The sequence below is a fragment of the Melanerpes formicivorus genome, unplaced genomic scaffold (genome assembly GCF_026170545.1).
Source record: "Melanerpes formicivorus ecotype bairdi unplaced genomic scaffold, bMelFor1.0.p_v2 SCAF_175, whole genome shotgun sequence".
Classification (NCBI taxonomy): Eukaryota; Metazoa; Chordata; class Aves; order Piciformes; family Picidae; genus Melanerpes; species Melanerpes formicivorus.
Genome location: NW_027142527.1, coordinates 291,643 through 316,130, shown reverse-complemented (window position 1 = coordinate 316,130; position 24,488 = coordinate 291,643). Strand labels below are relative to the sequence as shown.

Here is a 24,488-nt window from a genome sequence, read left to right as displayed (position 1 = left end):
GGGCTCCTTTCTCCTTTCTCTCTCTTTTGTCATAGCATCATGTTTCTCAGACTTGTCGTTACCACAGCCATAAGGTGCAGGATGCCACTTTGTACCTCTAGGTTGCACCAGTAGCCGAAGTGTAAGGCATGAAGCTGGACAGAAGGCACTATGAGGCTGAATTCCTCCTTACAGAGGATGGATGGATCCCTGTTCTTGGGCAATAATCAAGCCAAGGGGATTTTGTAGAGTTTGGATGCAGAATATTCTCAGAGCAGAAAATAAAGACCCTTCCTGCCAGGGTGTTCCTAGTTCAAGAAACAAGACAAATAAACCTGACCAAAACATTTATTCCAACCAGTTCAAACTAATGACAAGCAAAGTAACTTCCTAACTATATCCTAAGGGGGGGGGGGGGGGGGGGGGGGGGGGGAGGGGGAACCTAAAGTGGGAAGGGGTTTTTCTTAACCTATCTACCTAATACCTATGGTTGGAATCCTCTTCATAACTCTATACCAATTTCCTAACTATATCCTACTGGCGGGGGGGGGGGAGAACCTAAAGGGGGAAAGGGGGTTTTCATAACATTTCCCGGTCTCTCAGTTTGCTGTAAACGTTGAACCTTCTTTCTTCTTTCTTCTGGCTTTGTTCTTGATGTTGTTGTCTTCCACTTCATGTCAGTAGCCTTCAGTGACTCCAATCTGCAGTTAGAAAGAAGTGGTGTCAGAAGTTCGTCCCTTCTCTCTAGTGAAGCTTCAAACATTTTGGCAATGAATTTCTTTCCAAACTAACTGTGACTAAAAATAAGCTGTCCTGGGTGGACAATTGCATTTCCATCTGGTTGCTCTTGTTTCCTTCACTCTCAGTCTGCCTGAATCAGAGCCACTAATACTATTTTCCTTTTGCACCTGCACTTTTCTGACTTCATTACATGTTAGATGTTACACATGAGACTTCCACCCCTGTTCCAGAAAATTCCTGTTCCTTTCCCATCCTTTGCTTTCCTTTTTCACAACGGCTCCAGGCATTCATGAAGCACTGCATCTGCATCACAGCCCCAGAAAGAGAACAAATTAGGAACCAGTGTCCTTCTAGTAATTCAGGAATAGCCAAGATCGATACAAGAGAGCACACCAAAACACAGCAACTTTTGAAGCCTGCATGCTCTGAGAACAAGAGCAGTTCCCAGTGGCTGTGGCATGGGCTTGGATGACTTTACAAGACATTACAAAGTCATTTACATCAAGTAACTGTTGTAGCAGCCAGCACAATACTACTCAGCAACACATCCGCTTTCCAGCGACATCCTATGAATCTCCCTCCTTGCTCCTCTGGCTGACCCAAAGCCTAGCAAGTCTCTGGCCCTTTTCCATGGCTTGGTTTTCAATGAAGAGATAATGTCAGTGGAAGAGCACAGTTCATCAGAGAGTGTTCCCCTGTCACTGCAGAAGGCAGAGATGTAGTAAGCAGAGGTGAACTGCCGGAAATCTATGTGCCTGGCTAAAAGATTATAGAATAGGTCAGGCTAATTTTACTTCATTTCATATTCACATATATTACTGCAGCTTTTGTTACATCCTTATCCTTATGTGAGTTACATCTGTTCTTTGATCCACTCATCCATGTTTGCTCTGCTTTCAGATTGATGAAACAGGCATTCCACTGAGCTCAGCAAAGGATGGGCATAATAACTTATCTAAATGCCAAAGTATGTGATGCCCTTGAGGTAAACTCCAATGTGAAGGCTTTATGAAGTGTTTCACATGTGGAAGTGTAGGGAAGTGTTTATTTGCCAGCTCCTGTCTTTCCTTTGGCTGTTCAGATGATGTTAAGAGGATCCTGTGAAACTGCCATGGAAGCCTTAGGGGCTAAGCGGAGGACAGAAGTAGAACCACATTATTGTCTGCATAGGGGCAGCAGAGCCATACTGGCACTTGCACTTACAGAGCTCTCTCTATGGATGTCAAACATTTCTGGTTGATAGGCTCTAGACTATTTAGTTAATGAAATGCCTCTCACTATAACATTGTGAAGCTTTATTAATTAATTGATTCTTAGGAGATAGCAAAGTAGTGTCTTTGTTTTTTTTTACTGTTTTATTTTCTTCTCTTACAAGCTTGTAGAGAAGTAAAGGCCCTGTGGAGCAGAAGGGAAGCTTTCCTGCCCTGTTATGTATCTGAGGTACTCTAAACCCCTTTGCCTCTCTGCAGCTGCTATACAGTCCTGCAGTGGCCATGCAGAGACCTGGCTCCATGAGTTATTCAGGGTCAAGCTGTATTGCTAGTCCCAGCAGTCATGTTCATGCCAGATGTCATCACCATCATCTACAACTCTATCAATAAACCAGCTAGTCAATATGGCCAGGGCTAGCTGTTATGGTAGTGTCCCCATCTGCTTAAGACCCAGGGGCTGGACTGAGTTTTGTGGGGTCAAGAAGAGTCACCAGATGAGCTCTTCTGAACCTCTCTTGCAAGTTTCCTGTTCATTGCTGCTGAGTTCTGTGCACCAGAGGTCACTGCTCAAACCACTGGGCTAAATCAGTCTCGCTAAGTAATTCACTGGTGTGAAGACTTAAGCCTTTCTAAAAGAAAGGCTCTGATGTACTTTCCTATAACATTATCTTCTGACTAACTCAGGAGGGTTTCCCATTCATAAGGGTCGTTTCAGAAAAGTCCATTCTCATTTAATGCTGCCTGTGTGATATTTAAGTACACTTGTGGCTCAACAAGTAACACAACTTGGACAGAGCCAGTAGCTAAAAATACTGTTCCTAAGCCCTAGTATGGTGCCTTGAATCCTCTGTGAGCCAAGCAGCCTGGCCACCAGCAAGTTCAGCTTGGGAATTAGGGACAATTACAAGCCTGTTTGTAGGAATGTCCATGTTTCTTAAGCAGACTGGGACTCAGTCCCTCTGTTACCTGCTTCATAGGTCTTGTACCCAGACATGTTTCCTCAACTTGCTAATGCCAAGCTCACATTTTATCCAGGGTACTGCAAGCAAAAGTGTCAGTAAAATCCTGCAGAAGAAGGATTTTGAGAGACTAACCTGGTGCTTTTTTCCTGCCCCTGAGGTATTCTTCAAGGATTTCTAGTACCCTGGATCTCCTTTGGGTACAACCTCTATAGAAGGGTATTTCTTAATCTCCCAAGGTAATCTAGGCTCTCCTTGGTCAGGTAATATTGAGAAAGACATCTTCTGTGCACTGATGTTCTCATTGCTCCAGCTAATGACAAGGTCATTTTTCATCTCTTTGTATTTAAAGCTTCCAGAAATAATTAGCCCCTCTGATGAACTACTTTGCTTCAAAACATACATTTGTCAGTGAATTGGATGAGCAGCACAGCACCCAAACCAATGGAAACTACACACATATTACTGCTTTGTCACTGCTGGAAATGCACAACGGCCCAGATTCATTTAAAACTAATTTGATAAGCCATCCACTGCAACACAAGGAAGTGTTTGTGTGTCAGGCCTTGTGCCTTTCTGTGGCAGAGCTCAGCCTGAATGAATTTTTTTCTGGCTGTCTCCAGAAAATACAACTCTGCCAACAGTGGCTTGCACTGCCAATTCTGACAGACCCTTTAACCATGTGGAGAACAGGCACTGCTGTAATTCCACTGCATTCCAGTTCAAACTTGAGTGCTTTCATGAGGTGCAACAGCTGTTTTGATTGCAAAAGCCAAACTCCATTGGTGGTAGTGTAGCTGTCAGCTTTCCGGAGTTCTTCATTTACAGCTGCTTGTATAAACTCCTTTATGGTCTTTTGTTTTTTGCTTTCCAATATATGTAAATTAATTCAATAGCAAAATTACAAAGAACCACCTTGTAGCTAGGCCTGGGTGATGGTTCTTTGAGGGCTCCTACAATCAGCATTCTGTGCCGAGCGAACTGTGAAATCCTGAACTTACCCACATGGTTCTAGCACAAGGGACATGTGGTAATCCACACCACATCAGTTTTTAGTCAGCAGATTTAGTCCTCTTTAGTACTGTGTTAGAGCTCTTGAACCCAGTGTGACATTCTTAATTACAGCTGATTAAAAACCACCAAACCCCACAATGCAAACCAACAAGAAATCCAACAGAGAAACCCCAGAACTCCCTGAGTGTTTTCCTGTCTTCTCTGTTTAAAAAGCCTTTGTTCCTGAGAACATGCTGACTGTGCTGAAATTAAATGTTGGGGGAAAAAAGTAAAGTACAAAAGAAATATTGGATGATGGTTTTCATTTCTTTGTTCTAATACAATAATAATAAGACTACAATTCTATTATGAAACAAAAGGGAGTGCTGTTGGGAACAGGATGCCTCAGCTCAAATGGTTGTCTGAAAGGCAAAACTATGTTCAGAATGCCAACAAATTTTGAAGCCCCAAATTGTGCAACAGAAGAGTGTAGATTTCAATGCATTTCAGTAACTTTTAGTCCCAACTATTAAATTCTGCAGAGATTCTGTCCATTTTTAAATGCTGTTAGTCTTGATATCTATCAAGACTACATTGCAAGTATCTAGAGAAATGAATCCATGCAAATGCACCAAAAGAAAATACTTTGTTCTACTGAATTTACAATGAAATATTAGCCACTGTTGAAACTGGGGGGAGCTTTTTGCATGTATCTGGTTATCAATGTTTGCTCTATCTGGCAGGAAATATTTAGGTAATTGTATAAATATCTATCATTCATATCATATGCAGTGTTTGTGTTGCAAAAGATTCTCATACGATCTGTAGGCAGGTGTGAGAGATTTAGAGACTGTCCTGGGCAATGTAAAAGAGGTGTGAATATTTATCCTGCCCTTCCCTCATGAGCATTTGAAAGAGCTGAAATGCTCTTTTGTCTATAATTTTGTGCACTTAGGTCTTGGTTACTTTCTGTACATCCTGTACTTGGCAAACTTTATTAAGAGCCACTGATCTCACAGCTAGCTGAGGCAATACACCTGCTCAGACTTTCTCTCAGAGGAGATGCCTTCTGGAAGTTTACTTCAAATAACTTGGAAACATGGACTCTGAAAGCACCTTGCCCCTCAACCTCTGTGACTTCTTTCAGACATACCCATCCTAGTTACACTGACTTAGTGCAGCTGGGATTTGGGTTTTCAGTATCTCTCTGTCAAACCGAAATCCCAAAGAGGGACAATTTCAAGTCCCACCAGTGCAAGAACTCAAGCCCTTTCTATTCTCCAGCCTCCCACTGCAGCCACAACTCAGAGTGAGTGTGTGTCATTCTGGATCTGATGGAGCCATAAGACACAGGGTAAGGCCAAGGCCTTGGACCATTAGTACCATTATCCCTTCCTGGGGATGCATTGCTACCCCTTTTCTCTCCAGTAGCTGAATGTCGGTGGTGTCAATGCCCAGAGCTGTGATTCATTCTGGTTTGGAAGACTTTGTCCAAACCTAACACTGCTATTGCATCCCAGCCTGCCCCACTCTTCATTAGGTCGAGCCAGATTCATCAGCAGAGAGAACCAAAACAAGATGCCCTATGCTTCACAAATCCTTTAAGAAGTCAATTGCCCAGCTGCTGTGCAGAGACTCCAGAAAGGCATTTGCATGTCTTTTACCTCTCTCATCACCAAAGCCTCATCTGAGCTCTACTAAGAGACTTCACTTGTTGGATTGAATTTTATTCCCTAACAGCTCCCCCTCTCCCTGCAATTAGCACACTACCCCCTATGATAAAGATGGAAGAGAAATATGATTATCAACCACAAATTCAGCCTTTGAGGTTGGGGATATTTTTTGTATTAGATAACCACAGGAGACTATTAATATGAACAAAGATCAACCCTAGATGCTAAAGCAAATAGTAAGTATCTATCTGTGGCTAGTGCCTGAGCTCTGACAGAGTTGGAGGCACACAGTCAGCTTCCAAATGGCACCTGCTTTCTTTTCTACCTTTTGAACAGATATGACTCAGGGGGACATTTACTCCCCAAGGAACAATATACTCTTCTACCCTTTGCTGCAGCTTGTTACCTTCTGAATTTCCTTCCACACACGTTGGGTATCAGTGTTTCCTCTGAGGGTGTCCGTGGCCTCTGCCATTAGCAACTCCAGCTGCGGTACCAAGATAAAAATGATCACTGTGGAATTCACACCCAAATAACTTCTCTAAATACACAGATTAAAACCTCATTAAAAAATCATTTGTACACTGATGATTTTATTACTCATCTGTTACACAATGAGCACTGCCACCTCATCTTTGCTTCAGCCATGACTCTCTTATTGTGGATAGAAAATACTTAACAATGGGGGGAAAAATCCTCTGGAAATTCTGTATTGAAGCCTATATGTTTTTAATGCAGTAAATGTTTATACTTTGGAAAGGAAGGCTTGGGTTGTAAAGGACAAAGGGTCCATATTTCATTCTTTAGCTGTCTGGGATATTCTGTGTTGTACAGGAATGCTTTTTAGCATTTTCTCCCAAGGCTCATGTATCATAATTTAGAGCAGCATGTAAAACCTCACAAGAGGACAACACTAAAGCTGAGATGCTTTGACCGTAGCTGGATGGGGTGCTTGTTGCCATGGTTTAGTTGATTAGATAGTGTTGGATGACAGGTTGGACTCGATGGTCTCAAAGATCTATTCCAACCTGGTCTATTCTATTCTATTCTATTCTATTCTATTCTATTCTATTCTATTCTATTCTATTCTATTCTATTCTATTCTATTCTATTCTATTCCTAATTGATAAAAACCTTTTTTTTTTTTAAAGTCATGAATCAGTATTCATAAAAAACCAAACCTGCAGCTTTCTGCCTCTGACTTTAGTGCAAAAGGAGTCAAGACAGATTTGTCAGAAATTTTCCATCACAACACTTTCCTGACAGATAATCTCCATCTATGAATCCAGAACAGACACAGCCCAGAGACTAAGGGTATTAAGGGCAGAACAGGCAAAGCACAGATTCTGTGTCAAACCAGGCAGAGGAGGAACTGGTCAGGGGAAGGAGAGGATTTCTCCATTGCTTTCCTTGGAGTGATTCTGTCTGAAGATCTGGTGGCACAACACCCGCCGGAGCAGGGAGCAGGACATGAATATGTCACCCCCAAAGGGGCTGCTCCCACAGCCCATTCAGGCTGGAGGTTTCACAGCTTTGGCCAAGGAGCTAAAGAAAAAAAAGACCTTTCCATTTGAAGTTTCACTGATATGGATACCTGCCAGTGAAAAGTGCCCAACCTGTGCTCTGGGTTTAATTTTATCACCCACATTTTTTCACCAGCTCTGTTGGCAGCCAAAACGTGAACGCTACAAGAGCAGGCAGTTGGCAAAGCACAGTAATTCTCTCAAAGCTGACCTTTGTTGGAAAATCCCCTCCAAGGAGAAACACTGCCTTGAAAAAAAATAGATCTTGTCCTCATTTGATTTGAAATTGAGAAAGATTTCTGCTTTCTTAACAAGCTTTCCTCTGGATTTACCATGTACGAATATGTTGGTATCGAAAGCGTAAACCTGGGAAAGATTTTTCTGCAGGGTTTTCCCCCCACTTAAATCCAATTGTTCAAGCTAACTGAAATCTTTACTTTCCCAGGCTTTGTGAATAAATACTGATTTTAAAAGGCCTCAGTTTTCTGTGCCATAGATTAGGACTCTATCTAGTCAGAGAAAGACATTTACACCAGCAGAGTTTATAACTGAAATGCCTTTGGGATCCTTGCTGTATCAGTGAGAATTGCACCACTCTACATTCAGTGTGTTTTAAACTTTATACAGCTTATGCTGCAGGTGATAATAAACATTTGGCTTCTCTAGCATTTTCTAGCTGACACAATTTAAGTGTCTTGCTTGGTCATAAAGTCTGATCTCTGTTTTACCAATGTAAAGTAGAATCACCTCAGAGGAATTACTTTACATTTTTATTAGCACAAGTGAGATGAGAATTTGGCCACCTCCGTTCTCTTCATGGAAGGATTTAGCTGTCTCCTAGAAATGCTGCTCATGGAGTAAGCATGGGTGTTGTGATTCTGACCTTATGGAGATGGTGGGGCTGCCTCTGTGGCATCCTTTGAGACACAGTGAATCCCATCAGTGCATCCCAGTGCTGCAAATGTTTCATCCTTCCTAGACCCCACTTAAATGAGGAGAGTAGAAGGTAGGCTGAACAAGTGAGAATCTTTCACTTGCTCCCTGGATGGTTTGGGTGTGTAGATCCAACAAGCAGCAATGTTTTGTGCTCGCTGCAGTTGGAATGTGGTAGGGACAGAGTCCCTGCTGGCGTTAAGAGCAGCCTGTGCCGTGCAGGCTGGTGCCACTGGGAAAGGTAAAGCCCCTTAATCACTCCCTGGTGAAGTCCCTCTGCAAGTTCTTGATTGCAGTCATGTGCCTTAACCCTCTGATTCCTGAAGCTCCTAAAATATTCCAGCTACCAAAGAACCTGAGCCTCCATTGCACACAGAGACTAAAGAGGTGTTTCAGAAGAGGATGACAGGACTAAGACAAAGAAATGCATGCTGAATAAATACCTTTTGATGCTCTGGGTGGGGTAACTGGTGGAGATTGTTTGCATCTATTCTTTTAAAAGCCATTTTCTATCTTGGGCTCAGTAAACAATACCTATGTGTTTTGTTGAAAGATTTACAATCTGTCACTTAAACCTTGTTCTGCCCAGTCCTACCCTTAAGAGACTGAAGACCTTTGTCTTGGGTGGCCTGAGGCCTCCAAAAAAATCTTTCCAGGGAGGTCAGGCTTATGATTACTACATGACAAGATACAGGCAGCAGTGTCATAGCCTTGTGCCTTATGTGAGATGTACTGAAACTATTGTACCCTGGAGAGAAACCTACCACTGAAATATGGACCAGTAACTCAAGACCCTTTAGCCAGCCTTGAAATGTAGACCTGCTGAAGTTTAACACTAGAAAATGTGCATCAAAAGGAGAATGTCTTTTAATAACACAGTTTCTCTGCAGTGTCGTTTCCCCTTCTCTCGAGCCCAGACTTCAAAGTCTGGCAACCACCTCCTGCAGTTGCAGGCCGCTGCTCGCCTTCCCTAAAGCAAGCTGCTGTGAAGCTTTAGTTCTGCAGAGCTTAGGAGCTTTGCAGGACTGCAAACAAATGTCAAGGGACCAGCTTGAGGAAAACCAAGAGTCTTCGGTGAGCTGAAGTTGGATCACACCAATTGGACTGCATTTAAATGCAGGGACTGCCGAGGGACTTTTTTTTCTGTCTGCAATGCTTCGAATTTGCATGTACGTGAGCTTCCTCCCTCCCTGCCCCAGCTGAAAACCCAGCAGCCTGGTGGAAGAAAAGCCATACAGGACTTTCTGATGGCAGCTTATTGATATACTGGCAAGCTATTAATGACTTTAGTCTTGCAACAGCCCTGCTAGCATCATTGCCTTTGTTTTACACAGGGAAAATAAAGGCATAGCAGGTAGATGGGTTTATTCAGAGACAGGGAGTATGTTGTAGACACAGCCAGGAAAGAAAATCTTTCCTCTCCTTCCCCTCCTCTCCTCAGCTTTGTCTAGATTTGGCCTGTTTGCTGCAGGTGGCTTCTGATGTTAGCTATCCTAAAGTAGCATGATCTGAATAATTGCAATCATTCTTACAGACTGACTTGGGGACGTTTGGGGGGAAAGAAGAGGTTTTAAAAATGTGCCTACAGATGAGTCATGCTGGTTCTATACAAATCACCCTTGCAGGTGATTAGCACCTCCTCTGACAAGGCACTGCAGGAGGACTTTAAAACTACTTCAGGTCTGCACATTGGGAAAATGACTTCCAGAGCAAACTGCAGCAGAGTGTTCTGCCCCATCCCTTCCCTGGCTCCCTGCCTCCGAAAGCCAAAACCAGGGTGAAGAAATAAATACTTACCAGTTGGGTATCCTCCTGACTGAGGTCCTGCAGGTAGGGGATGGTGGCTGCCTCAGCCATCACTTGCTCAAGCAGCTGGGCCTGTTCCTCGAGGTGCTGCATGCGGCCAAAGAGGCTGGCCTGCTGCAGCTTCTCTACTGCCCGTGAGCATGGGCAGCGCTTGTCCTGTTTGGTCACAAACGCAAGTCAGTTAGAAGAGAGTCATGGAAAACACAATCATCCCTTGAGTCCCTAGTGCCTTGAGGCTTATCATCATACACATATTTGTGCAGGTTAACACAAATCACCTCCTCATTTTTCATATGACTAGCAGAGTATCCAGGAGGATTTGCTCCATGACCTGGCCAGGCACAGAGGTGAGGCTGACTGGCCTGCGGCTCCCTGCCTGGTCTTTTCTTTTAACCTTTTTGAAAATGGGGGTTATGTTTTTTCCTTTTGCAGTCCCTGGGTACTTCACTGACTTTTCAAATATGATGGAAAGTGGCTTAGCAACTTCATCTGCCAGTTCCCTCAGGAACTGCATAGAGATCTTGTCAGGTCTTACACACCTTCAGATTCTTAGGGTGGTCTCCAACCTGATCTTCACTTTCAGTGGGTGGTTTTGAATTTCCTCACTTCCTGCTTTTACCTTTTATAACTGTGGTTAGAGCCTTTTTTGGTGAAAACTACAGCAAGAGTTGTTGAGTACCTCAGCATTCTCCTTACCCCAGGGGAATAGGTCCCCTGTTTCCTTCTGGAGTGGGCTCACATCTTCCCTAGTCTTTCTTTTATCATCAACATACTTTTCTTGTTGCCATTGATGTTCATACCCAGATTCAAATCAAGCTGGGCTTTAGCTGGCACTGGATTCCCTGAATGCAAATGGATTGTTTGGATGCAGTCCTTAGAAGTGGTCTGGAAGCAACATGGGGATAGCCCTCACCACGGGGTGGCTGCAGGAAGGCAGCAAAGATAGCCTGTCCAGCAGGCAACGTGCAGGAAAAACAGGGGGAAGTAAGGCAATGGCCCCCTTTAAATAGGCTTGCTGGACACGAAGGAGGAGTGGAATAGACCTTTGACTCAGGGGACCCCTCCTCCTGGGAGGGGGAAAACTAAATCTCTCTCTCTGCCCACCTGGCTCAGGTTCTTTTGTCTGCCTAGGGGCTGGGATTTTTTTCAACCCCCTCCAGGGATGGGTGTAACCTGGCACAGTACTAAAGAAAAAGTAAAGCAAAGTGGCTGGTCAGCCTGAATGCAAAGCAGAGTCTGCCATACCCAATGTGTGTGGTAAGTTTAACTCTCAGCTTTAAGAGCACCACTTTGCATGTCTGGAATGCCCCCCAGTAGTTCTGCTTTTCTGTTGTCGAGGCTTTACGACTATTGTTTAGCTCTAAATCTGAATGAAGTTCTGCCTTGCAAGCAGCACTGTGATGTATTGCAATAACAAGCAGAAAAAAACCCACCATAATGTTTCTTTAATGCCCTTGGTGTCCTTCAGAAAGCCTGTATGCTGAAATCTGTGTGCAGTAAACACTTTCCCTCTACTTAAAAAACAGACAGCAAACCATTGAGGTCTGTAAATGTGCACATCATGCTGTGAATCATATGGTGGGGCTTGTTCACCTTTACCATCTGAGCAGTCTAATACAGCCTCCTGGCCACTGTTTCTCCTGTTATGTAGCATCATGTGCCCTTGATATGGGACTGCAGCAGGAGAACAGCAAGCTTGGTGTGTACAAAGCAGTAGAAATGACCCCAGTGAAATGTCTTGATAGAATAATCACTTATTAGTGTGGGTAAGCTTCACTGGAATATGAGTAGCTGAAGGTTTGCCTGAGATTATATAGATGTAAAATATTTATGTATATAGATAAGGCAAATAATCTTTGTGCCATGTATATCTGTATTTCTGGTTAGTGTTTCTGGGTAGATGAGGTCTATGGCATTTCCCCACCCAGAGCAGATGATACTGTGCAGGGACCAGACTGGGACATTCTCCCTCAAATGCTTCCTGTGTCCCAATACACAAGTGTCCCCTTGATTCAAATGGGACTGGCTGTTCTTCACAAAGAAGGGGGTGGGGGGCAATAGAAAATGCTTTTTTAAGCTGCTTTTTTAATCTTTCACTTCACATCTTACCAAGGGGTGGGGGGCAACAGAAAATGCTTTTTTCATCTGCCTTTTTAATCTTTAGCTTCACATCTTACCCACAGTGGTATAAATCATATTATGAACACTAGGCTGTGTAGCTGCAAACCTGAGGTGGCAGAATTGACTACTACCAAGAGTTGCTATGGCTTAACAAACTCTGCTTTAGCACTGAGATTTTTTTGTGTTGCTTTGTAAAGGAAAAAAAATCTGCTTAGGAGAAGCACTTTTGATTGTGTGTTTGCATCTGCAAATGAAGAAAAGGGCAGAAAGGAATGTTTGTCCTGTTAAATCCCAAACACAGTCTATTATCATCTTCAAGCTGTAAAGCTAGAGTTTGTGTCTGAGGTTTGTCTCAGCAGAAGTTTTTCATTCAGTGTGTGTCTGAGGGCAATATGGTGGAATATTTCTAGCCTGAGGAAAATGTTGGAATACTTTCAAGGAGGCACAAGTGGCCAAATCTCTGCTAGGTCCATAAAGAGCTTTTAGTCACCAGTAGCAGTGCAGTTCTGGCTCTGTGCCTATCTGTATTATCAGGTAGAATTGGCTTTGTCATTTGCTCTTTGGGTCAGAGGTTCTGTCTTGCCTGGATCATTCGATGCTATGAAAACTGTCAGGAAAGTGAAAATGTTTCCCCACATAATGGATGAGGAATTAGCAGCTGTTTGATCTAACCCAGTGATCATTTCTTCTGTCTTGAGGCTTTCCTCCTCTTCATTAAAGCTCCCATACTGACCCTCTGGTGACTGCTTTTACATCTACAGGACCGTGGTTAAGACCTGTTTACCCATTCTTGCTGCTGCCGGAGGTGGCACTGGGGTAAACCTTGCCTGAAGCATGAGTCGAGTTTGCTGCTGTCTTCAGGGGTGCTGGGATTTCACCCTGTGTCTTTGAGAGCTCTCTTCTGTTTCAGCAAGAATAGTTAAATGTATGAGGTGAGGTCTAGAGCTGGTAGCAAATATGACTGTGTAGGAGCAGTGCAAATTCATACAAGTAGTGGGGACTGGCTTGAGTGGTCCTAGCACACTACTCTGCTCTCATCTCTTCTATGGTGAGTTTGTTTGCTCTTCTCTCTTTGGGGATGACAGATACACTATGTATCAGATTGAATCCTGTGGTCCTATTCCTCTATATCCATTTACACAACAGGGTAGTTACGGGGAATCCAAAAGATACCTGATCTCAAAGCTTTTTCTCTTCTTGATACTCTCTGTTACATCCAAAGAGAGTAAGGTCCAAATTTGTTTGTTGGTTTTGTTTTGTTTTTTCCAGAAATGAGTTTTGCCAGAGCTTTTAGAAAGACCAGGGTTTTATTCTGTACCCAACCCATTGTCAGGTCATACTTCTAGCTTCTTAAATGTTCAAAGTGCACACAGCAATACCAGATACTTCACCTTCCCAAAGATGCCACTGCTATTAGCCTGAACGTCAAGAATGGGCTTTTGGTCATCCAAAGCCAACAGCACATGTTTTAAGGAAAGAACTGGAAAGAAGGAGCTGCTGTTCCCTCGGGGTTGTCTGCCCTCAGCCAGCTTCACCTGCCTCACTTTGATGCAGATGCTTGATGAGAGTCCATTGTAGTGACACTCTAAGCACCTTTACCTCCCACTAAGGATGTGAGTTCAAGCACTTCCTGTTGTTTCAGCAGCTGCTCTCTGAGAGGAAAGGAGACAGAGCTTCCCCAAATATCTAGCTAATGTTTCTCCCTTGCTAGGGGTTGCTAAGTAGCAGTTTTTGTCAACCTCCTATCTGCTATCAAAACCTAAGAATATAAATCCTGTGATTTGCTAAGACACCTCTGAGGAGGAAATGGCTGATGCCTTCAACACACAGAAAACCAAAGAGCTGTTATTGCTAGGGAAAGAATGTTAGCATTAACATTTACAATCTGGGGAGGAGAGGCTTCTTCCACTTATTTTCAAGAGAATCATTCAAGAATTGCATTCAAACAGTCTAGTCTACATGCAAATTTGAGTTTTGACCTTTTGTGCTAATCAAAAGCCACGGTGCTAAAAAGCTGTGTACATTATTGCAGGAAGTATGGAGCAGAATTAACTAATAGACCTTCAATATGGCTGTAACAGATTGGAAGGTTATGTCACATACTTCACTACACAGGGATCAGAATCTAAATAACTAGAAATGCTTCAAACAGCAATTATTAACTCTTGAAGGAGATTCTGGTGGTGTGTGTAGTGTACTTCAGGTATTGTATCTAGTGAGTAGCTTTGGTGGTTACGTGAAGTAGGGATTTAATATCAGAGGCCATAAAGACTTGAGAAAATTGCTTGCAAAGTGATCTCAAACACACTGGGTACACGGTTAAATAATTAGAACTGCTTTAAAAAGTATCTAAAATCCATTAGAACTCTACCTAATGAATTCACTGAGCACTTCTGGACAGAGAAGGAACACGTGCAGAATGAATTACCCACCCAAAAGTACACATGGTTCACACACGCACTGGCTTCTGCCACCACACACACTGCACCCCAGACACTGAGGTTTATACTCACAATTAACTTGGTGCTTCTTATGAAATCCATTGCTGACATGATCTTTTTCCCAACGATTTTCCAGTATCTCTCTGCCTCTTGGCCCTTGAGAGTATTGAAAAGTGCTTTCTGGTCTAGGAAATGAAATCACAGAATCACATCATTAACTAGGTTGGAAAAGACCTTTGAGATCATCAAGTCCAATCTGTTACCTAACACCATCTACTCAGCTAAGCCATGGCATCAAGTGTCTCATCCAGTCTTTTTTAAAACCACTTCCAGGAATGGTGACTCCACCACCTCCCTGGGCAGCTCATAATGTCAGGCATTAGTGCCAGCTATTATTTCCTACACTTGAAAGAGCTTTTCAGAAAGTTTCTTCAGGATGGCAAGAATCACAAGCCCATAAACTGTGTTCATTCAGATATGTTTGCCATGATGGATCTAGCAAGGTGATGGGTAAACTGGAGGGGGAGAGAGGATGGTGGGGAGAGCTGTCTGGACAGTCAAGGCTGCTGGCACAGAGACATGGGACACGAGGACCCCCCTAGCCCCCTCATTTAGCAAGGCTCATGGAGGACACCTCTGAGCTATGCCAGCTCTTAAGCAAGTTGGAGTACCTGAGAGCAGTGACAGTCTTCCGCGTGTCCACTTTTCCACACGTCTCCCAATGCCTTTGCTCTTGAAACCCAGAGTCAGCAAGTGCAGCCCAGGAGGTTCAGATGGCCACTTAGATGACTGTGGCAAGATGTGAAATGCCTCAGGATCTGGAAGAGGGAAATGACAATAATTTCCACTGTTCTATTTCTTTGCAGTTGTAAGAGAAGTTACTTAATTGGAAGGGAAAAAGGAACTCTAAGGAGGAGTGAGATGTAATCCAGAAAGCTTGCCACAACAAAGATGCCTAAACCAACCCATCCAGCTAGAACTGGGTTTGGAAATTCCAGACTTTGCAACCTTTTAGATCAATGCCTTAAATTTCACAGATCCATAACAAAAAATGAGTTTCTTCTCTTTATGAATTTTTCAATGCTGATCATCCAAAGCATTAAAACCACTTCAGTAATACAACATTCTGGTCTTTTAACTGCTGGTTCATTGTCCCCTGAATTTGTGAAGTTTGACTTCCTACAGATTTGTGCTTTTACCATCACCACCACAGCCCCCTAGGCTTCCTGGGTGTCTTTTCTGACCCACTCAGCTGGCATCTGACAGCCTGTGCTGTCCAGAGTCTGTGACTGCTGTTGCCAAAAAACCTGTGGATCAGCTGAGTCGGACCGCCCTGACCTCAGTGAGGACAGATGCTCAGAACAATTGTCTACTTCACCTTTGCTTAGGGAACCAGACCAGTCCTTTCCTCCCTCCCACACACAAAAAATAAACCTAGATTGAATGTCAGTGCCACTTCTCACAAAGGAGTGCTCTGTTTTCAGTGTGCTCTGCTTTTAAGATGCCAGGCAGTGACAAATGGAGAACCCTGCTCAGAGCTCTCTGGACTTACCCCTATACAAATCAAAGAGAGTGGACCTGATATTTCCCTTGCAGCATATTCTGCCTCTGATGGATTCTCAATTTTGCAACAAACTGCATTGTACACTTGGATTTAAATGTGTATCTGCTCCTTTTCCTCGGCAATAAGGGAAGCTCTGAAATGGATTCAGTCCTTACACTCCAGCAGAGCTTGGGCTAGAATTGGGCAGATGATTGGTACAGAACAGGAAGGTTATTTCAAACCACCTGGTTGTGAGATGCCTGGTGTCTCACAGCCACTGCTAAAATGGGGCTTATCTTACATTTTTCATTTCACCTCCGTGAGATGCAGACCTGCAGGTTGAAAGTTCAGCGGTACCCCCACCAACCATGTGCTGAACTCCTTACGTGGGATTGCTTGTTCAGGGGCAGTGTGATTTGAAGGTCATATCTGAATAGATCAGTAACCCCTACTGCTTTGGTTGACATCACCTAACACTGACAACAGTTATCTCAGCATCAAGTCTAAGACAAAGAGCCACATCTGCTCTGAGAGTTTCCAGGACAGAAAGGAGGTCATCTGGAAGCAGTCCCAACTGCATAAGGCTCTCCACAGCACTGTACTCTCAACCCCCTGATAGACAGAGTGTTTTTTCTTGGCTTTCTATCCCATTTCATTCCTAGAAAATTCAGTGATCCCTCAACCTGCTCTATTTAGTCTGTTTTGTAATTGAGTAATGGAATATAGGACTGGGCTGTTTTATCTCTCACTCCTTCTCCCCCTTCTTCCTTTCCCTTATTGGGAGGAGTAAGAAAGTGACTGGCGATGCTTTCAGAGTCATTCAGTAATTTATGGAGACCAACTGGGTTTCAGTGCACACCATGCCCCTTTTGCTGCTTATGTGCTCCTCAAAGTCTCACCCTTGTAAATTCAGAGTTGTATGTGAAATATGGATTTATCTTTCTAAAAATCAGGTTTGGGGAGCTTTATTTTATGCTCCTTTTAATGCCAATACTTTTGTCCCAGGAAATTCTCCACAGTCACCTAAGCAAGTAAATGGGAGAGTGGGATTTTACAACCTCTGTGTCAAACAAGCCCCCATTTTCCCTCTTCAAACAACCCCAAAGCCACTGCCAGAAACTAAATACATGGGTGATCTGCAACTTGAAAATCATGACAGTTTCCTACAGCAAAATGAACCAAACAAGTTCACTTGTGTTAAGTATTTGTTTATAATGCTTGCTTCCCTAATGCCTATTTGTGGTTTTCAAACAGTTTTTCTTCTCCTTCCCAAGGATTCAATGTGTATACTTTTGGAAGTCTTATGTATCTGTAGAATGAGCTCAGTAGAGGGGCAACAACTAAGCCACCATCTCTGACCTGAGTATGTAACTCTTGGCAAGAAGTGGGTGGCACCTCAACCCTTTAGACCACCCTGCTGGCAGGGTGAGATGCACATCTAGTTTATGTGATGAAGACAGAGGCTTGCCAGACTTTGACCTGAGAAATGCATTTTTCCCTTTATGTTTCTCAATCACCAACTCAAAGCCAGGTGTTTCCAGGGTCAACTATGTTCCAAGTTAACGGTAGTAAGCAATGCCTTTTATCCCCCTGCCTCTCTTTTGCCAAAATACCATTTCCATTTCTCTTGAAACATGGCTGTAGGCACCAGAATTTCAGTGTCTGCTCCAGGAGATGCTGTTTGAGTTCATGCTACCGGATGACAACAGGCTCTGCAACACCCTTGTTTGCTCTGGATCCTAGGATCCTACTTGTCTTTAATGGGCTAAAGGGAACCTGGCTATCTATTTCCATCCTTGCAGCTGAGATGCTCTCAAAGCTGGTGGTCAGTCCCTTATGTTTGTAGAGAAGAGGATATTTTTGTGAAGTAAGGCTGTGATGCAGGGATGACCATTGGTAACTGACGGAAGTCTACAGAGATTGGCATCAACTTGGATCTCACTGTCACCACAATACAATGCCAATCTACCTTTGAACAAAAGATTAGTTGCAACAATGAAATCCCACAATGGGAACATGAGGCTCCCTGGATCAAAAATCATCTTTATAGTGTGAAGTCTGTACTTCTCCTAAGGACTGAATTGATTACCTAAACCATGTACGCTTAGAGAGCAAATCCCAGAAGGGAACTACCCGTCCTCCAGAAGGTTAGAAATGCCTGGATTTCAAGCTCCAGACTCTCTCCAACTCTTTGTAAGTCAGCCACAGACACACAGGGCATACAGAATAGAAGAGAATTAGCCAGGTTGGAAAAGACCTTTGAGATCATCGAGTCCAACCTATCATCCAACACTATCTAATCAACTAAACCATGGCACCAAGCACCCCATCCAGTCTCTTCCTAAACACCTCCAGAGATGGTGACTCCACCACCGCCCTGGGCAGCCCATTCCAATGGCCAATCACCCTTTCTGTGAGGAACTTCTTCCTAACATCCAGCCTAAACCTCCCCAGTGCCTCTGAACAGGTGAACCTGTTACCTGTATACTGGTGCTGCAAGTACTCAGGGTTCCTTTTAGCAAAGGCGCGCTGGATCTTGTTTATGTCTTGATGCTTTTCTTCTGTCTCCAGTGGTGTGTACATGACTGTATAAGAGGTCTCGGCAGTGATGGCTTCTTCAATCATAGCCTAAGGAAAAGGCAAAGGGATCATACATTTCATGTCACTTACTGGCCAGGGTGTTTTTAAGAAAAGAATACTTACTTTCACAGATGATAGTTTCCCTTTAATAATTGCACAGTCATGTAGAGATAACATATTTTGGTCTTGAATATTAATTAGAGGGGAATTTAAATTACTCCCAGAAAACACTGCCTCTCTATAGTCAGAAAATTCATTTAATGGAGAAAGCACATTTGTAAACAGTCTTCAGTGCAGCAAGGCTATGTCTTCAATGAGGAGCAAAGGATTAGATACATTATCTTTTAGATGAAAAGAACAAAGTGATTCCATGTTCTCTGAAGGTCACATCTTTCATAGGAGGGTTTTATTCAGTCCTTGGGAGCTTGTTAAACAATGCTAAGCATTCCTACTACCCCTTGGGTTGGCATGAATCAGACACTATGCCTATACGGAATATTAGTCTTAAAATATTGCATTTAAACCCTATTTGCATTAAGAGTAAAGTTCACTCTTGTGCAGAGGGCAACACGAAGCTTATGAACCTTCTCATCCCTTAAACATGACTCAAATGATGCATTGCGCTGCTTTTGTGTGGAGAGGTGGAGTTCACACTCAGTGGACCCCAATGAACCAGTGCTGGAACTGCCAGGATGAGCTACCAGCCTGGAAACAGTCTTGCTAGGTACTCTTATCAGTCAGAGTGAGTGAGGGGGAGCTCATTTTCTCCTGTGTTGGGCTCTGGGTAAGACTACGATCAGCACTGCTTTAGCTACATCTGTTGCTAACAAAGCCTTGTCTCCTTGACAAGGGCTGTCCTTTTGGGGGAACTCTAAGGCTTCATTGCTGTATGTTGGCAAATGTGTAGACGTGGTTAATAGTGGCAATGCCAACACAAAGTTACCAGAGATGGTCAGAAAAGCATGGGAGGAAAAGATACTATTTTTTACCAGGGTGTATCAACCTTTCAGATGGCCTTATACACTGAAGTGGTTCACAGAAGGTATCATTATGGGACTAGCTTGGTGTTTTATTGACAAGTCCTCACTTTGGTTCTCCAGTCTAGCCCCCACTTATGCAAAATTATCCAAGACACACTGTGCCTCTGTGGGTTGCTTCTTTAGCTGACATCTGCTCCCACCAACCTGGAATGGAGGGTTGAGTGTGCCAATTTGTTATGTATCTGTGTCCTTCTCTTTCATGGCTTTAGACAACAGGTCCTCTGACAGGGTCTTACAGCAGTTGATTTCCATCCTGATTATTGGTATGGGGTGTGCAGAAATAGCATCAAAACACTATAATTGTTTTGAGCAGATACTGGGATAGACTGCCATGCATGCACCCTGAGAAATTTTATCACAAGGGACATATACTGTTCTTAGTATCATTAATTCCTCATCTGGACAAGGAGCACCTGGTAGTAAGGTCCATGCTGGAAGGCAGAAGGGTCTTCCATTGGGCCTGTGGCCCAAATGTTGCACTCTCTCTGAAATGGACTTTGCTCTCATTGAAACTGGGAGGTTAAGGCTGGGACACCACTGGCAGCCATAAGTTCCTGCAGCAATAAGCATCTCCCAGCAAAGGATCGAGCATCTATTCACCTCCAAGTTTCTAAGAGCTCTCCTCAGCAGAAGGGGGTACCCTTAAACTTACATTTGTGCTGATGTGGCTGAACAGCCATCTCACGTAAGTATCACTCAAGAGACCTGTCTCATTGAAGTCAATGGTCTAGTCCCCTCCTAAGTAGTCTTTGTACAATGTGGTCTTGCCTAGCCATCCTTCACAGAACACTTTAGGTTCCTCTGAGACCATTTGTTACAGTCATTTTTGTCCTCCCCTTCCAGCTGAAGAGCTTGGAAAGGTGTCAGAGGATTAGTACCATGAAAATTGCAAAAGGAAAGTGTCACTGAGGTAGGAAGACTTCACCAAAAAATAGCTTAGGGGACTCTACAGTATCCAGAATTAAATTTTATAGCAGTCCATAAAATTGAAGTATGAGCCAAGGGTTAACAACCTTGAATTTTGCCCTTAAAATTAGTCCAAGAAAATCTCCTTCATGATAAATACGGTCGTGCTGTCTGGTGTCCTGTTGATTGACATGCCCAAGAGCTACCTTTGTCGGCACTCTTTTAAGCAGTACTCCTTCATTTTGGTCTTAATAATGAGATAGGCACCTCCTTCCTCATTGAGCTAGCAATTTTTTACCTGCCAATAGTATCTGATGTACTTGCTTGTGCGCTTCCTGGTGCCTCCCATCAGCCAGTACATGTAGTCGGCAATCATGGCGCTCCTGGTGACAAAAGCAGAATGAATGAGTGTGTGGGGAGAGAAGAATGGATACAGCAAAATGCAAAGCAGGTAACAGTAAAAGAGTGTAACAGGAAGTTTGTGTCAAAAGATTACACATAACTCTCAGTCTTTGTCCAACTTTAAGACAAGCATTAGTAAACATTTTTTAGTTAGCAAAACTATCTGTGAACACACAGCCCTGTATTTTCTTTTAACAGCTTTATCACCTTTCACTCTCAGCAAATATTTAATGACTGGAACAGAATACTTTAACTTTTCTTTTGTTTTTATGCTTTACAGTATTTGTGAGGGAAGTGTCTGATATACATTTCTGCTATCACAGCAGCAACATGTAAACACCCTGTAGCGTGCAGTCTGAGAACATCACTTGTCTGTGGCAAACTCAGACACAGTTCACCTTTGATTAAACTATATCTCATAAATAAAAAGTCCCCAAACGGAAAGCAATCAGCTGTCTTGCTGCATAATGGAGTGTGCTTTAGCACTCCCACTGTCTGTGACAATCATTGCATTACTCTTTCTAGACTGAGGGATATTAAAGAAACGTTGTGCAATGGACATTAATGCAGAGTTTTAACAGACTTTAGACAATCACTTTGCTTTTATGGCTGCCTCTCCACACTGCTCTCTGTTTCCTTTCCTCTAGAGGTTCCAAATCCAATTAAATGTGACTAGATGTAATTCCAAATTGTCACTTTAGTCAATTAAACATATAATAATCTTGTGTACCTAATTACTAGCAGCAAAAGTTTATTTGTTGATGTAGTGCTATCACTGTGTACTTCTGCATGTTCCCCTTATCATTGCCTATATATTAATTGTGCTTTGACATTACTGTAAATTGAATTTGAAATTTCCCCCTAGTTAAAAGTGTCTCACAAACAGTAATCCCAATCCTGTTGTGATACCCTTTCAGAATGTACTTTCCAAGGCTGTACTATTCTCTTAATGAGATATAACCAAAAATACATGGATTTAACAATAAACATTTCAAAGCAGGCCCAGTATCAGGGGGTAACATGTTGTTACGAACAGGAACTAAATCTTCCCTTAGATATGTGCAGTCTGTTCCTACTCTGACACAACCACTTCACTGATATTCAAAACTACTGGCCTCATATTTACAGAGCTATCCACCAGTTCTGAGTTATTACTTCAAAATACTTAAAACATGCCCAAGTTTCAGGTGTGCAGCCCATCAAAGAGCTCTATCAGACAGGAGAGATGAAGTACTTCTGATAACCTTCGGACACACCTTTAGCAGATGCCAGAGAACATACGACTTCCTTCTTTCAAAACATGAGGCTTAATATTCAAAGACTATTTTTCCTAGTTGCTAGTCAGGGCCAGTACAAACTTCCACAATAGAGCCAAACCCATCTGGGGTAACGTAGTCAGCCTGGATCCAAAGATGTCTTGCTGTACCTGCTCCATCTGGCCACTTGGTAGTGCAGAACAGTAAGACAGATTTCTACACGTGGAGGCCAGGAGCACACCACCGTCTCTCTCAGCCTATCTCCAGGCATGCTTAGGACTTGTAAGAAATGAGTCCAAGGCAGCTTTTGCTGCCTGACAGCTGCTGACACTAACAGCCTGGGTACAACGAAATCATTCGCTGCAGCCACACAAGCCTGTGATAAGAAAACCCAGGAGGTGTGGGAGGCCCCAGTGCCTGTGTTAGCTTCCCAGCTGAGCTGACTGGCAAGAGATGGGATGCTGGAATGAACTGCTCACAACAGTGGTGCCATGCAGCTTCCAGAGGTATGTGCTCTGTGCTTCATCTGGGCTCTAGCTGGTGCCTGTTGTGCTCTTTGGACCTCACGCTCCCAAGTCTGGGAGATAACCTTCTAGTGTCGATGTTTGGATTTAATTCTGGTAGGGGCTGTGGAAGAAAACATTCCTGAAGGCTTTCTTTTGCCTCTGCCATGGCCCTGTCTGAGCCAGCTCCGGTTTGACACTGGGGCAGTCTTGACTCTAAAGACTAATGTGTGTGGCACAGCACTAAGGGCCGGTCATTGTAGCTATGGACTAACATCATGTGTGGATGTCAAATTAAGTAACAGGCCACGTGGACCCTCTTTTGGACTTTGGTTGATCCCAGCACTTGTCAGAGCTCGTTTCCTAGATCCAATGTGTGAAACACTCCTTTCAGAGTGGTACACTGGAGAGAGAGAGAGAGAGAGGGTCACAAGACCAGCAGAGGTTCTCAGCCCCTTTGCATGTGTGAGGGCCCGCAATGGATCCCGTTCCTTCCCTTGCCCTGGGCAGCGCGCCGGCCCCCGTCAATGCGTCTGCCGTCGGAGGCGGGGCCCTGCCCCGTGCCCGCGCGGGCCTGGCCGCCACGGAGGAGCCGCGCGGGGCCGGGCAGGGCTTGGGCAAAAAGCAAGCAGAAATAAATGATGGCTTAAAGTCATTTTAACAAAATGTAAACAAATGACAAGTTTGTATTTCCATAAACTGCAGCTGAACATCTGTGTGCCATGGTCTGTCTGCACTGAGCAGAGTACATTCTGCACCATCAGTGGGCTTTGACTAAGAGCAGTGACTCCAGTGAGCTGACAGAAGTAGCGCTAAGCTTAGTTTAACACACTCTGCAGAAGCAGCTCTGCACAGTTGCTATAACACTATGTTAAACTAGGCTGAACTCTGAATACTGCTAGAGTCACTGCTTTTGGAACCACTCTGGATTCAGTCTGTCAGAATGTTCCTCTGCTCTGCAAAATACATAATCTCATTTAAAATCATCTGGTTTCCTGAAAGCTACTCAGTGTGGGGAAAAAAAGGCTGAGGCAGTTCCCTCTTGCCTGCTGCTGGAGTAAATGCACTGATTGCTGATCTGCAGTAACACCAACCACTGGTGTTTTGGTTTTTTTTGGGGGGATTCATATTTATGAACATCCCCTTGCTCCATACTGTCTTCTCAAGTATAGGCATTTATATGTATTGCTGCTTAGGAAATATCAATGTATTGTAAAAAAACAAACCCTGTATTACTGAGATTATTTAAAACAACAATCTTCAGCCTGGCTTCAAGAAGAAAGTCTTCCTTACCCATCCTGCCCACCCCAGCACCCAAACCAATTCATAGAATCAACAAGGTTGGAAAAGACCTCAAAGGTCATCAACTCCAACCTGTCACCCACGACTTCATGACTACTAGACCATGGCACCAAGTCCCACATCCAGTCCCCTCCTTGAACACCTCCAGGGACAGTGACTCCATTCCACTCAGATCACTTCAGCTGTTGGGGAAACTGGTGGGTTTTGGGGTTTGAAATCCTAGGCAGAATTCCCTCCCTGTCACACATTCTCTTACCACAGCTCTAAACTGTCTGTCTGATCAGTGCACCTCAACTGTTGATGATTATTCAGCAGGTGACAATTTCTATGTCAATCAACACACCAGCAGGATAAATGAGAGACTGTTATCAGTGAGATGTAAAAGGAGATCTGGGAAATACCACACCACTTCCCTGTTCTTCAATGAAATGTTTCATTTTCTTAATTCAGACCAGTTGTTATTTTGGAAAGTGGGTGGGGTTATGGTCAAGTGGAATATTTCAGGTTTATCTGAAATCATATTTCTAAAGCAATACAGAAAAGCTGTTTCTGTGCCTCGAGGAACCGATTTCTTCT

General features: G+C 43.5%; 1 protein-coding gene across 1 annotated transcript in view; it reads right to left on the bottom strand.

Moving 5' to 3' along the window:
* Positions 1-416: 416 nt before the first annotated feature.
* The window catches only part of LOC137457372 (uncharacterized), a 61,899-nt gene continuing 37,827 nt past the window's right edge, over positions 417-24,488 (bottom strand). Inside the window, exons 5-11 of the mRNA XM_068169273.1 lie at positions 20,748-20,832; positions 18,404-18,551; positions 15,052-15,198; positions 14,453-14,565; positions 9,810-9,974; positions 5,963-6,043; positions 417-680 (exon numbers count right to left, since the gene is read on the bottom strand). Of these exons, the coding sequence (XP_068025374.1) occupies positions 657-680; positions 5,963-6,043; positions 9,810-9,974; positions 14,453-14,565; positions 15,052-15,198; positions 18,404-18,551; positions 20,748-20,832 (763 nt within the window). The 3' untranslated portion in view covers positions 417-656. The remainder of the gene's footprint in view (positions 681-5,962; positions 6,044-9,809; positions 9,975-14,452; positions 14,566-15,051; positions 15,199-18,403; positions 18,552-20,747; positions 20,833-24,488) is intronic.